Here is a 15,930-nt window from a genome sequence, read left to right on the forward strand (position 1 = left end):
TAGTTACTGCTAATTTTAAAGACCCGATTTCACAAGATTTTGCAGTTAATTGACCAAAAACCACCACATAGTTTTATTGTAAATACGCACATATGTATTATTTTTCTCGAATAGGAATGATTGTGCATTTTGATGTTGTATATATGCAAATAAAATCCGAAACAGGGCAGAACAGTAATATATATAGACTTTCACGTCAACACATTCGCCTATATAAACTATTAGAAGAAGTTATATTCATGTATGTATATTCATGTTGTAAGCTAAAATTTCTAAACAATTTTGAATTCGTATTCAGGTTATCTGCATCCTTGTTTCTAATATATGAAGATTCCAAAATATCGAATCATCATAATGCATTGAATAGGCGTTAGAAGAAACGAAAATATTCACTATAGATCGCTTATATAAGTAAAATAATTTGATTTTCATTGAATCTCCCTATTTTTTATTTATTCAAAACCTATGGATAGAAAATACATTTATCAGCACCAGCACGTATGTCGTATGCTACTACATTTTCTAATTTGATACACCTATTGTCAATTTAAAGTTAATGTTCTTCTTTTGTATGCTGTTGCGTCGCGTTTTTGTAATTTGGACTACAAAGTTACAAACATTTGCAGTATTTTTTGTAACGTTGATGTGTATATTTTATTTGGTATATGAATGATATTGACGTAATAATTCTCCTTTCTGATATCAGTATAAACTAAAACATTCTCCTCGAATAAATTCCAATCTCATCGCAGCCACGTTATTCCATGTTTGTGGATAGATCCTGATGTATCGACATGTTATTGGAGTCGGAAATATGTTTGTAACCTTTGTGTTATCGTCTGTATTTGCTTTGAATATCTGAATAAAAATATTTTAGATTTGGAGTGGTCGTTAATATTCCAGGTATATATTATAAATTCCCTATATTTTGTGACACATTGTGAGTTTAGTACAATCTTCTGCTATTCTAGCTTAACTACATTTCGATCGAGCAACTGCTGCACTAGAAATATTCGGAATCCAATGCCAATTTAAAAAACTTTTTTGTGTCATCTGGCATTTGTGAGGCCACAAACAGTATAACTGGTACAGAAATAATTTACTTATAGTTTATATGCTTTTTTGTAAATATAGGGAAGTTTCAACGAACCTGGTCAACATTTTATTACGTTTTCCATGCGAATTCGAATAAAGATAACGTTCACTCTCCCGAAAGTATAATATATCAACCTCAGGACAATGCGAACACACGAACATCATTTATAGGCCAGAAGATGCTGAAATCGTGAGCAATATCGTGGGGCATTACACGTCAGTAGTTCATTACCATGGTGTATCACTTCATGTAAATCAAGCCCCAATAGCTGACCTTGTCTGACCCATTCTCAGTGACCGACTGAAACAAATCTGTTGAATTTGCGACTTTTACTTTGTAAGACGTTGTCCATTGATTGCAGCATGGTGGTCGTCCTTGCGAAACAACTCCGGCTACAGATTTTCTGGCACCTAAATCAACCTGAAACCATTCGCCAATTTGACCTAAATATTAAATCAAACAGTTTACGGCAGGTTAGGATTATTATATCAGAATAAAACGTTTGCATATGTATACGTAATAGCTGATGTGCCTACTACTCGTATACATAGCAATTTGAATGTCAGACTTATTTTTTTTAAATAAACACCAATAGAGATGAAAATACCATGGTTGTATGAATCAACAACAATTTAATCGTGTGTTGCTACCCAATTTAAGTTTGGAAACAAGTTTATATGTTTAGATTCGGTTATGGCGGGCTTCAGTTTTTAACTATATACTATAAAATCTTGCTCTAAAAACGCCTGATATTAATAGCGTTTCAATGGTTGAGTCCATTTGGAAAATTGAAACTATGTCATGTGTAGCTCACTTGGTTGAGGATGCCATGCCGCATACATTAATCCGCTCGATTGCTGCTCGTCCAATCTACCATGCCTTCCATTGTATTCTGGACTATATTCAGACGATACACTGATAGCAGAGTCGGGTATAGCACGTGATTTCATTCCCATAGCGCAAACATTTACTGTTAACAAATAAAAACTATGATTCCGTGTTACATGGGGTTTATGCTGATAAGTATATGAGCTCTCAACCGTTTACTCTAATGTCACCTACAAGACGAATAAAATCTAGAGTTTTTTTCAATTACTCCAGGTATGCACAATTGACTACTTTTATATCACACTTTCCTGGTCGCAGTGACGTGAACTGCCTTAGGTACTCAATATTTATCAACGTACAGAATTACATATACTCTATAATTTTTCATAGTCAATCTCATAGCATTTTAGTAATCGCGCGAAACTTCGGTCTTAATTTTGTGTGAGTGCGCGCGCAATTTCCTTGATAAATCCGTTAGTATTTTTCACTTACTAATTTCGCTTGGTATACTTGAAGTTATGATCTTCAGAGCAGCTGAAAAATAAAACAAAATAAACCAATCCTAACATGTATGATCGGGATCTGATAGCAAAATTTAAAAACAGAACTTACTAACAAGCTTGTTTTACCACATTGATGTAAACTATTGTAATACTGTTACTTGTAATAAATGCTTTATCTTGCGTTTTCGTTCTAATTCATTAACATAAAATACCTTCAACTCGTTTTACTTTTTCTTCAAGCTCTCTTGGGGAACCAGTCGCACCGCTATCGCCTTTTATTCCTCTTGAACCGCTTGGTCCTTTTGGACCTCGTTTACCAGGAATTCCTTGACATGTGCTTCTGTCACAAGATGTTCTCCTGTCGGACATTAACGCAGAGCAAAACTCAAAAACATTGGGAATGTCGCAAGATATCTCAGAAACAATAGCGGCGACAAAAGCAAAAGTTAAAAGATATTTCATATTTGCGTTCTTACACCTAAATGCAAATGAAGTCGTAACTGGGCGGTTACAGAAATATATAGGCTCACTGTACAGACTTTGGACATCAACACATTCGCCTAGAATATACTAAACGAGTCATTTTTATGCCACATTTTGCAATTACATTGGTTCATGCTGAGTTAACGAGGGCGTCTGCTTAATCAGCAAAGTTGGCTACCTAGAATCATACAATAGTCTATCTGGGTTGAAAGAGGGGTGAAGATTATTATTAAGAGTCACAGGATAACCTATGACGTTATCGAAACAATGATTGAATAGGTGTTTACTGGATTCATTCAGATACGGTAGCTAGTCGTGTCCCTGAATTAATTTTCTTCAATTGGCTATTGATGAGGTCAAAAAACATGGATGATAAACAGGAGAAAAGTCACGTTTTGATATGATTCATTTTATCAGCGTTCTTCTTTCCGTGGCCAAAGCGAAATCGTATCAATATTCTTGGTAAAATTCCAATGTTTGGCATGCCTATAGTATAGCCCGGTGGTTCCCAAACTTTAAAAAAAAAATCTTGAGCACTAAAATAAAACATTAAACAACCACAACAAAAAAATAAATGCGCCGTACGGTATAGTAAAAAACATCTCTTCACTTGCACTTATCACGATAAACCCAAACTTTACGTGAAATTCGTCGTATCTCAATTTTAGTTTTAGAAGGCATCTTGAAATTAATATTACAGAGCCGAAAACGTAAAAATATAGGCCTGCAGTTACTGTATAAGTGTATAGTGTGTGTCAAAGGCTAAATTTGATAGCTACAAACTAATACTTAGTGCCTCTCTGGCTACGCTTTACTTACCTAATGCTATCTAACTTTCAAATACTTCATAAAACTGCCTACTGTAACTCCCTCTTATATCAATAAACGTGCAAAAAGGCAGCTTCAGCTATACCTCTGCAGTTAGTTAACTTGGTAATGGCATCAATTGAACTCTCTCGGTGATATCATAAGCCCACAGCTCTGTGATTGTGAAGCAGCAAAAGGCAATAAATATGTTTTTGCAAATTTGAGCACTTAATATGAGCCATATCATCCTTCAAGCTAATTGTCAACTTCCAGGAGTTTATGATTCAGTACAAAATTTAGGGTTGGGTCGGATAACTATATTTTTTACTATCCGATAACGGATATATCCGGGTATTCCGTATCAAAAATATCAGGTTAACCGGATAGTTACTGCTAATTTTAAAGACCCGATTTCATAAGATTTTGCAGTTAATTGACCAAAAACCACCATATAGTTTTATTGTAAATACGCACATATGTATTATTTTTCTCGAATAGGAATGATTGTGCATTTTGATGTTGTATATATGCAAATAAAATCCGAAACAGGGCAGAACAGTAATATATATAGACTTTCACGTCAACACATTCGCCTATATAAACTATTAGAAGAAGTTGTACGCCACATTCTGCAATTACATCGGTCATGATGAGTTAACGAAGGAAAAATTAAATCAATACTGTTGTGATATTTCAGTCGAGTTTCGTTACGTGATTTATTTTTTTTCCGTAAAATTACAATGTTTGACATGCCTTACAACAGCGTTTCCCAAATTTTTCGGCCACGGAACTCTTACACTTTTTATCTCGCCTCACGGAACACCAAAAAATGAAAAGGTAAAATTAATAATGAAAAACGGTGTATGGTAGTGCTTCCTAGTGGGTTCGCCGAGGCGAGTTGCCAAATGCGCCGCGAAAACTAACAGATTTGTGTTAAACATACCTAAAATATTATTGAATATTTCACATATTGCATTTATTATAAATGTTTTATTGTTTCTTAACTTGAATGGTGAGTATATCAATCAAAAAATGTATTCAATTTTCCATGTCGTTTACTTTCCATTACGCAATGTTTGCCTCTAATATTACGTCTACAACGTCTAAGATAGAAGTACTTGCTGCAATTTTGCAAATTGTAGTTTATTTATCTGTCGAATCGAGTTTATCAAACATGTGTAAGTTTTTCAGCATCTCAAAGTAAAACCAGGCTGGGATGGAGAAAGAATTGTTGACCTTTTGCTTTTATTCTTTAGACCTACGTGTTTGCCTATACCAAAACCAAAAGGATTGCTGTAAATTTTATAATGAACTCAATAGACAAAAAGCTGGACCGACGGTTACCAAAAATGCCACTACCCTACCTTAGTTTGAACGCTTCAGGTCGACGGTGACGCGAGTTGGGGGACAACCTCACGATTCTCAGATCGCCACGGCGACTAATTTAGACATATTTCTGATTTCTTTTTCACGGAACACTCGGAAGACGCTCGCGGAACATTAGTGTTCTGCGGAACACAGTTTGGGAAACGCTGCCTTACAACAATGATAATTCATCAAAAATATATTGAATCTATTTCATCATTTGCGCCAATTGTTAACGTTTTGAAATTCATGATTCACTACAGATCGAAGTTCTTAAGGATCGATATTTGAAATAGGACTTGCAAAATATTCACCATAAACCGCCAGGCACATAAGAGACGGGCTACACGTAACTGTGGAATGTCGCTGTGAACGACGCATTCTTTTTAGTTTATTAAACGCATCACGTCGTCGTGAATTGCACATTTGGGTGGTCTGTTTTAATTTCACCGAAAATTTTGGCTGCACCTATGTTGGTACCCGGCTTTATTCCGGCACCGATAAACCAAGTCATAATTTGTGATCCATGTCATCAATAACCAAAACTTTTGGGCTTGCTATTACCAGAAAGCCTATGTTGAATGAAAGTGCGACCTGCAGTTTGACTCAGTTATCTTTATCTGGTCCTCCTGTATTAAAGGTTGCACACCCTTGAGTTTAACTACTTAAATTGCTTTGCAACCTAGTTATTCGCTGAATATTTATCATGTTTTTTTCGATTTTCGTCCTTTTTTTCTTTAATTTAGAGCAATAAGAGAATAGTTCAGGTAGCTTGTAGACTAATATGATATGTAAAAGTTATTAATGTCCCGAACAGATGTTGACATTATCTATCGAACCAAAAAATTATTGCCCCATCCAACATGAATACTACCATATTATTTTATGATATTTTTATCATTCTATTGCATTTTTCTCTCCGATTTTATATGTAACTGCAATACCTTATATTTTTTTCTGCCAATATGTTTGTTATTTTATTGCAAGCATCAATTGCTTTTACTATTTTATACCATTTTCTTTTTATTTCTATGTTAAGTTCCCAAATTTTTTTTTATCTTCAAGTCATTCGTACTTAATGATATTAGCCCGATTGAAAAAATACTACAATCACAATTTCTCAAATCATTGTGATCATATATTTTTGGCGCAGTCACTACAAAGAACATAAAGTCATGTTTTTGATGAAATTGGTCTGCTTTACGAATGCGTCTTTTTAACAAAAATGAACGAATTGCTTCAATTGAGCATTGACTGATTGAGCATATACTATAGGTAAAGATAGTATTATTTATTACGTAATTTGTCTACAAATATCTCATTCATTGGGGGCACATTTTCCAAACTGGAAAAAAATTCATCCCTGGCGAGTAACTTTGTCCTTTTGAGGAGTAATCGGATTTGTATTTGATGTAGCATTACTGATTTCCCAAAGTTCGCTCTGCCTACTATAATACAATGCACAAATTCAATTTGAAAATACTGGAACTGTACAAAATCGGTTTTTCAACTAGGGCAATAGACAAAGATCTAAAGAATAAATTAATACAGTTTTTGTGCATAGTGGGGGAAGAATAAAAAGGTTGAAAGATTTGATAAGGGAGAAGTTTAACGGATAAGGTTTGGAATCACATGATTTTTACACCTACATCCAATTTTTTGCGACCCGCGTCATGGTTGGGATTTTTCCACAAAAAACTAAATTAGTACGATGTCAACTTTTAGTAGGTTTTATCGTATCATTTATCATCAAGAGTCCGGTCCGACAAACTATAAAAAGTGAAGCAAAATTCCCCCCTTGTTGTCCACGTTCATGTTTTATTATAGTGTTATATTGCAATTTTGAATGCCATAATTTCATTTCGCATGTTCATTGTGACAAAATAAAAGAGTTTCGGTCAGTCCATTGTGCTCGAAGAAAGGTTTGCAAAGCTAATTGCACATTCACTTTGCATACCTGCGATTTTTGGCAGTTCTTATATTTGCGAGCAGTTTTTTTAGACTATGAAAGTTAGCAAGTCAGCCCTCCGCACACGACTAATGAACGAGCATTTGTATGTTTTCTTGAGACTAGCAAACCAACGCAAAATAAGGCCAAACATCGAGACCAAATAACCAGCACAAGTGAATGAATATATATATATATGTTTCATGTCTCGTTTGCCGTAAGATTCAAGTGTAAATTCAACACGATACATTCAGATACCCATTTCTGTACCTAATTTATTGGTTTACGGCCGGCGTAGTCAATAATTTTCAAAAAGTGGCCCGCGACATGTTTTGAGTTGGAGACCCCTGCTCTAACGAGTGGCATATTGAAAATTGAGGAACGCTGTCACTGATAGAGGATACGAATCATATTTATCGCGGTGGAGAGAAAAACTTATAAGACGACTTAATCATTTGGCAAACCACGGCCTCTTGTCCGGTTACTAGTCCATGCCGGGTACCGGTAATGTTAACCAGCTATTTGTTTCAGATGTATGGACTTTGTAGTTGAGGAAGCCCTAACCCTACCATCGGTTTCGTGAACCAGCGATCCCCTCGCATAGGTTTTCCATTATTCAAAAATCGATATTAATAATATTATTCATTTTCTATTTCAGAATCGATCATTTTTGATTGTTCTCGTCATATTTTTAAATCTGGGATTCGCGGCTATTTTTAGTCAATTTTTGTTATGACGGAACATAAGATGAAGAGTCAAATTTGAAAGCAGAATTCAGTATACGAGGAACGCTGCGTGGGTATACTCGATTCAATGATATCTGAATCAGAAAATGTATCAGAAGACATGTATCCTGTGTGAAAATCGGGCCGCATAATTGCATTGGTGAAAATATTGAGAGAATGGAGTTTCTCCACACTTGAAAGACAATTCTTTATAATTTATTTAATAAAACAACAGCAACGAAGATATGAAAATCCGTTCATATACTTACTCCAGAATTAACTTTCTAAAACGGAAAACGGGTATTCGTTTGAAATATGCCTAATTTGCATGTGTTCACTCAATGTTATACAGATATTCTACTATACATTCATTGATTCAGAAGAATTTATTGTCTACTGGGTTAGAACCTTGTTCGGAGTGTACTGTTAAAATATGAATGAAAAAAACCTGCGAAATTCTGAAACAATATGAAATTTTAGAGAAGTGTTAAGTTTACTTATATATAGAATATTATATATTATATTTCATTTCATCGCTTACCCCCATGAAACAGAAGTCAAAGCAGTATAAGCCAGCATAAATCTGGTCAATTATACAGTCAAGTCAGTGACAGTACAGTAAAACGAGTACTGATTCAACGTATAGTCTTTGGGGTGATGTGGGGACCTCGCCTTAAAATGAGACCTAGTTGATAGCGCGAATTTTTTTTTTTTACGTAGTCGATAGCAAGAAATCTCTCCAACACGTTTTAAATGAATAATCTGAAACGCGTGGAAGAGGAAAATGTTAGGTTATTTATGAGTAAATGGTTATCGGATTACCAATTTTGTATATTTGAAAATCTCATCATTCTCTACTGTGTAACTTTGTTTTTGATATATATATGAAAATAAAAGACACACCCAATAAGCCCTAGTGTTATTTTTCGAAAGAAAATTGTAATAAGACACGGGGATAAGGGAAAACGGGACAAACAATAAGTTTTAAAACTCGCGTTATGTGCGAAACTGAATTATTTGCTGTGTGCTGTTTTTCTACACCGTTAATGATAGATTTGTTACCTTTATACATTTGGATATATTTTATATGACATTTCAAAAAAAGCCTTGAAGAAAAATGCCTCGTGAATTAGATAAAAATACAAAGTAGTCCATGTCAAGAAAATTATCCAAATCATTATTATAGCTCTATAATTCACATAATACGCCCTCTCTGCTGGAAGTTGGTGGACAGTTGTGAATACCAATGTTGGCAGAACTTGATGGAACTCTTTGAACAATTGTCATGTGCGTATAAGCAAGATCTTTAGCGGGATATCCAGGATACCATTTCATAAATGGAGCTCGACTTCCATCGGAAAGTGTCACGATTCCAGTCTGTAAAGAAAAGAACACTGTTTCCTGCAACAAAGTCAAGCCTATTTTCGTTTCATAACATAGAATTAGCGACGAGGGAAAATACAAAATATTTTGCTTCAGTATACGTGTGGCATCCTGGACGTTCTTACAATATGATCACAGATTAGAAAATTAGTATTCTCCAAACGCTCGTTTAACATATCTCTAATGAAAACAACAAGTGGAAGATTTCAAATATATATCAACACGAAGTATAAAACGAAGTAGTTTGCCGCATCTTAGTAACTTGTCTACATGAAAATTGCGTTCTCGTGAAGGAAAAAAATGGGATAGCGAAATGTTGAATAAAATATTAGATCTCATGGGATTCATAGAAAATTTTGGAATAAATACAAGTAATAGGCTTCTAGCGAAAACAACAGTCTTTAATCACAAAGCCTTTGGGAAATTACAAACGATCGTCAGGTAAAGATTATCAAGAAACGTTAAAATTTGCTACAAATGCGGACTTTGTTGGAACATATTTTACTATTCAAATTGAAAAAAAATATATATAAATATATTTACAGCTGGGTTTGTTCGCATTCCCACCCATAGGTAAATCCCATTACTCTTTGCAAATATTTTCGCTCGAAGGTATCGCATGATGACATTGTAATGTTTTTCCGAATAAATATTCGCTGGTGAGCCATTCCGTTCTGCACATGTGGCTTCCCATCTGTCATAGCCTGTCACACCATGATCAAGACTCTCTACCCAGTAGCATTTACCGTCGAACTTTATCTCACACGCCCCTAAATAATTTAGAAATATACATAATTTTATGGTAAAAGCGGGCATGAGCTTACATGAAAGTTTGTTTACTACCAAGATGTTTACTATCAAGATTATTTAAACGATGAATTTTCGATTAGACTTTTTTTGACCGGAGTCTACATGAACGCAGCTCTATACGGTTTTAAAGATTGCTGTTGTATTTTTTTGCATACCCACTTTGCTTTCTAAAATCTTTATTCGTTCCTCCAATTTCTCAATCACCAAAGTAAGGGCGTTGTTGTTTGCAGCTGATTGACTGATAACTGCAAAAGGGTGTATGTATTTTTGAACAAGATGAAGTCAACAGCTTACAATAAAGAAAATTAAAATTGCTCCACGTATATATAATTGTGCTAAATTATTTTATAAAGTGGATCTGTTGCAGATGTGTTTAATGTCAAAAATCAAACGGCTTTATTATGAGTTCAGTTTTGAAAATATTAACAAGTTAAGCAAAAAGGATTTTCGAAGAAGAGTCGAGCCTTTTCATATTCGACCATAGGAATAAGGACAGCGTCTTTCATGATTTTTAATGTTTTCAATTGTACCGCCAGCTGAAAAATTATCTTACCTGGCGTAACCTTCTCTTCTATTTCAGTTTCGATGCGTTCATAATCCACAATAGCTGGAGGCCCGACGGGTCCCGGTCGGCCTATTTCCCCCTTTTCTCCAACTGGTCCTCTCTTCCCAGGAGATCCTTGAGATGTTTCGATTCTGATTGATTTATGTGTCCCGTCTCGGGCACAGAGTGTTTGAAATAAATTTTCAATTTGCGTACAAGCTGGAGTATCATCAAATGCATTTGACCAGCTAACAAGTAAAAGCAGACCCAGCGTTTTTATCGTTAACATGATGCAGATTTATCTAATGATTCTATTTTCAATAGGCTTATGCATATGAAACTATTTTAAAAAAATAATAAAATAAAGTTTTATCCAATATTGCTGTAGTTGAAATCAGCTTTTTCAGAAACACAAAACTGAACTCAGCATGAATACCCAATATATAAAATTTTTTCTGTTTTTTTTTAATTTAAAATTTTCAGCAATGTGCTCAGTGGTATATATATATATGACAATATATATATAGAGAAAATTTGACTATTCGGCGACATTTTATTTAATATATATAGCGGAAAGTTAGATGATTTATTCTCTTTATTTGAAACTGTTCAATACATACAATCCCATCCTTTTTCGGTGCGAAAAAAATAACTCATATAATTCCGACGACATCCCAAAGAACTCTTTTATCAGTTCCAGTCAGCATCGGGTTCTAAAAAACAACGCTTGGTCCAAAGCTTTTGCATTAGGAGTTTTTACATTTCACTCACGTGCGTATTTATAAAACTTTGATTAATCATATCCCAAACCAGTTTAAACGATATTTTAATTGCGGTTCCATTATCTTTGAACCCACGTACATTTGCACTCAGGGCAATTGCACCTGCATACTCTTGCACCCACGGACATTTGAACCCATGAACAATTGCACCTACATACAGATTGCACCCATAAACATTTGCACCCATAGACATTTGCACCCACGGACATCTGAACTTATGAACATTTGCACTTTGATTATTTATATCCTAAACTAGTAGTGCCCGACGTTGAAAAAACAGCATATTGAGTACAGTATAGTGGTAATATTATTCTATGAGCAATCACAGTTGTTCATTATTCGCAATTACACAATTTAACTCAACTTTAAAAGTAAAGTTTCGAAATTGACTAAAACAATTTCGTGATGCACCTTCTCATTGCCTATAACGAATGAAAAACGCGAAAATTTTTGCAACCTCAATTACGTTACAAAATGCAGTTTCAAATAATGGTTTCAGAAGTTCAGCAGATTTTCCTCCGTGTCGGCAGTCATGCGTTTGTTTCTTTAATGCTTTCAATCTATAGGTGATACAATGAGAGTAATTGACGCCGAGGAAATGCAGCGTTTGGAGATTTTTAATTCGAACAACATCGTATTGGTATTAATTCTTGGAACACAAACAACACCTAGTTGACAAAATGTGATTACTTCGTTATATTGTGCGGATTTGAAAACATATTTCAAAGCAATTCAGGATTGAACAACGTCATCGTTCAGCGATATAGAAGTTATGATGTATTTGTGTGTTTGTTCGGTTAATTGATTAACACGTAAAATGATCAAAATGAACCTCTGGTTTCCTGGAGAGGTCTCATAACTTTTGCTTCAGTTAAGCCAACATTTTTTGTCTGTGACATTATAATACCAAACTGTAAACTTGGGCAAAAAGAGACAACTCAAAAATCTATATATACAAAATACCGAACAACGATGAACATCTAAGCTACTTAGCTATTGCTATGAGTGTTAGCAAAGCTTCGATGACCAGACATGGCACACCTCCACACACTTTTCAAATTTGTCATAACAAAACCCATGCATTTTGAACATAATAATCACAATTTTTCATTTAGAGTGAAGACATATTGACATAGAACAGTCTTTACATGTATATTGCACTCGATGTGCACGTCTTGTCCAAATTGAAAATATCAAATCTACGGTCAAATATTGCAGTCCAATATGCCTAGGAGGCAATTCACTAAAATGAAAATACACTTGATGCGAACCTCGGACAGCGACACCCGTGATAAAAGTCTAACTTTGATACAGGTTGAAAAGAAAGAAGTCAAATTATATATATATTTAAAAAGATTAATGTCCAGACAAACAAATTTGTTACAAAAAAAAGAGACTCCGGGCACCGGCCAGTACCGGTGAAGTAACCACGGGTAACGTAACAGCATAGCAGCACACAGCAGACTGAGTGAAGATTTTAATTAGAACAAGTTTTTCGCGGTATACCGAGGGGTGTCCCCAAAATGTCGTGTCCCACTTGTCCCACGTGCACCACTCACGGGTAAGTTTTATCATATTTTTCATTTTCTAATTTTGAATAAAGCCAACACCGTTTTTATAAATTTAGAATTGTCGAACCAGATAGGTACGACTGGTATATTTTGTATTCTATGAAAATGTTCCGACATATTGGGGACGGGGAAAATATTATTTTGACCACGTATAAATGCCATTATTGCCGATTTATTCAAGTATTTAGAATCAGTGTTTTATTCCAAAGCTGAGTTACGTGAATTTTCAACACTGAGTGTTGGAGAGATTACCAATTTGCGGAGTTTTTAATTATTAATACTGAATACGAAAGTAACACGGACACGATATAAAATTAAAAGCATAAAAAAGTCACCTATCACATTCACAAATATCGCATTCCGGGGTCAGTAATACTGTTCGCTTAAAACTGGGACCATAATTAACAAACTGTGATACAAATCCTACAAAAAAGATTAAAAGCAGCATAAAATTAATTTGTGTTGTGAATGCACTCCCTAATAGTTGTCTTTGACATCGTCGCCGATGTGAAATCAAATTTCTGCCCAAAAAATAAAAACCAAACTGCGATATCCGCCGTTGCACGAGAATTAATATTTACTAGTGAATAAAAAGGACTTTAATATAGTTTATCATCATCAATTGGGAAGTCAAGCCGCCGAAAGGATCGCGGTGACAAAAATATTCACTGCGGTCATGGATTATGACAAAATTAGGAAATAAAAATCGCTGCATTGTTGCGAAGTTTCCAGTCTTCAAGTAAATTCCGAAAAATAAAATTGTCACGGCGATCGTTTCGGCGGCCGACATTCCAAACACGGTTGTTTGAAATGACAATACTCAATATTTGGTGTTGTGTTCGTTGAAAATATTCGAATAATTCGACTAAAAAAACTATTTGCCCACCACTAATCACGACGCATGTTAATTATCATTGAATGGCAATTAAAAGTCAACTTGTTTAACATTAAAATCCAAGTAATAGTTTCACATTTAATGCGTTTGATCGGCGTTACATGCGAGCGTGTTTTTGTACTTATAAACGATTTTGGCGCTACTGACATCCGCGAGTTACACTTCTCTCAAAATTATTTTACACGATTTCTAATGTTCTATTTTCGAATGCGGGTACTGCTGACTACGGATTAAGGATCGATATTTGAAATAGGACTTGCAAAATATTCACCCTAAACCGCCCGGCACATAAGAGACGGGCTACACGTAACTGTGGAATTTCGCTGTGAACGACGCATTCTTTTCAGTTTATTAAACGCCTCACGTCGTCGTGAATTGCACTTTGGGTGGTCTGTTTTAATTTCACCGAAAATTTTGGCTGCATCTATGTTGGTACCCGGCTTTATTCCGGCACCGATAAACCAAGTCATAATTTGTGACCCATGTCATCGATAACCAAAACTTTTGGGCTTGCTATTACCAGAAAGCCTATGTTGAATGAAAGTGCGACCTGCAGTTTGACTCAGTTATCTTTATCTGGTCCTCCTGTATTAAAGGTTGCACACCCTTGATTTTAACTACTTAAATTGCTTTGCAACCTAGTTATTCGCTGAATATTTATCATGTTTTTTTCGATTTCGTCATTTTTTTCTTTAATTTAGAGCAATAAGAGAATAGTTCAGGTAGCTTGTAGACTAATATGATATGTAAAAGTTATTAATGCCCCGAACAGATGTTGACATTATCTATCGAACCAATAAAATATTGTCCCATCTAACATGAATACTACCATATTATTTTATGATATTTTTATCATTCTATTGCATTTTTCTCTCCGATTTTATATGTAACTGCAATACCTTATATTTTTTTCTGCCAATATGTTTGTTATTTTATTGCAAGCATCAATTGCTTTTACTATTTTATACCAATTTCTTTTTATTTCTATGTTTAGTTCCCTTATTTTTTTCATCTTCAAGTCATTCGTACTTAATGATATTAGCCCGATTGAAAAAATACTACAATCACAATTTCTTAAATCATTGTGATCATATATTTTTGGAGCATTTACTGCAAAAAACATAAAGTCATGTCTTTGATGGAATTAGTCTGCTTTACGAATGCGTCTTTCTAACAAAAATGAACGAATTGCTTCAATTGAGCATTGACTGATTGAGCATATACTATAGGTAAAGATAGTATTAATTATTACGTAATTTGTCTACAAATATCTCATTCATTGGGGGCACGTTTTCCAAACTAGAAAAAAATTCATTCCTGGCGAGTAACTTTGTCCTTTTGAGGAGGAATCGGCTTTGTATTTGCTGTAGCATTACTGGTTTCCCAAAGTTCGCTCTGCCTACCATAATACAATGCACACATACAATTAGAAAATACTGGAACTGTACAAAATCGGTTTTTCAACTAGGGCAATAGACAAAGATCTAAAGAATAAATTAATACAGTTTTTGTTTTTGTGCATAGTGGGGGAAGAATAAAAAGGTTGAAAGATTTGATAAGGGAGAAGTTTAACGGATAAGGTTTGGAATCACATGACTTTTACACCTACATCTTATTCATCAAATGTTTTGTCCACATGTACAATCGGTATTTTGTCCACATGTATCCCATTTATCATACATACTCAGATGTTTTGTCCACCAACAGCTCATTCATGAAATGTTTTGTTTTCATACATTCAGGGGTTTTGTCCACCTATATCTCATTCGCCAGATATTTTGTCCGTATAAATCTCGTTTCCCTGATGAAACAACAGCTCATTCGCAGAATGTTTTCTCTCCATACATTTCGCCAAGGGGTTTTGTCCACATATATCTCATTCGCCTGATATTTTACCCACATGAATGTCGTTTATCATACATCTGATTAACCATACATTTTTGTTCATATATATCTCGTTTCCCTGATGAAACAACAGCTCATTCGCGAAGTGTTTTCTCTTCATACATTTTGTCCATGAGTTTTGTTCACATGTATCTTATTCGCCGAATATTTTGTCCACATGAATCCCGTTTACATACATTTCATTCACCAGATATTTTGTCTATATATATTTCGTTTCCCTCATAAAACAGTCGCCGTGACTGTTCGCTCGTTAAAAAAACGACTTTTTCAGTGAGACTCTTCTGT

At 34.8% G+C, this 15,930-nt stretch overlaps 2 protein-coding genes across 2 annotated transcripts; both read right to left on the reverse strand.

The window, feature by feature from the left end:
• Window positions 1–636: 636 nt before the first annotated feature.
• LOC144432154 (lactadherin-like) lies at window positions 637–3,743 on the reverse strand. The gene is made up of 5 exons (XM_078120265.1): window positions 2,640–3,743; window positions 2,417–2,458; window positions 1,911–2,066; window positions 1,370–1,539; window positions 637–858 (listed from the first exon to the last, which is right to left on the reverse strand). Exons 1-5 carry the CDS (start codon window positions 2,887–2,889, stop codon window positions 703–705), a joined length of 774 nt encoding a protein of 257 aa, XP_077976391.1. The 5' UTR covers window positions 2,890–3,743; the 3' UTR covers window positions 637–702.
• A 4,930-nt stretch (window positions 3,744–8,673) lies between these two features.
• Window positions 8,674–10,828, reverse strand: LOC144432169 (uncharacterized). The gene is made up of 4 exons (XM_078120314.1): window positions 10,502–10,828; window positions 10,104–10,193; window positions 9,682–9,908; window positions 8,674–9,132 (listed from the first exon to the last, which is right to left on the reverse strand). The coding sequence occupies exons 1-4, from the start codon at window positions 10,779–10,781 to the stop codon at window positions 8,944–8,946; spliced, it is 786 nt and encodes a 261-aa protein (XP_077976440.1). The 5' UTR covers window positions 10,782–10,828; the 3' UTR covers window positions 8,674–8,943.
• Between the last annotated feature and the right edge of the window lie 5,102 nt (window positions 10,829–15,930).

This window comes from Styela clava, chromosome 14 (genome assembly GCF_964204865.1).
Source record: "Styela clava chromosome 14, kaStyClav1.hap1.2, whole genome shotgun sequence".
NCBI classification, from domain to species: Eukaryota; Metazoa; Chordata; class Ascidiacea; order Stolidobranchia; family Styelidae; genus Styela; species Styela clava.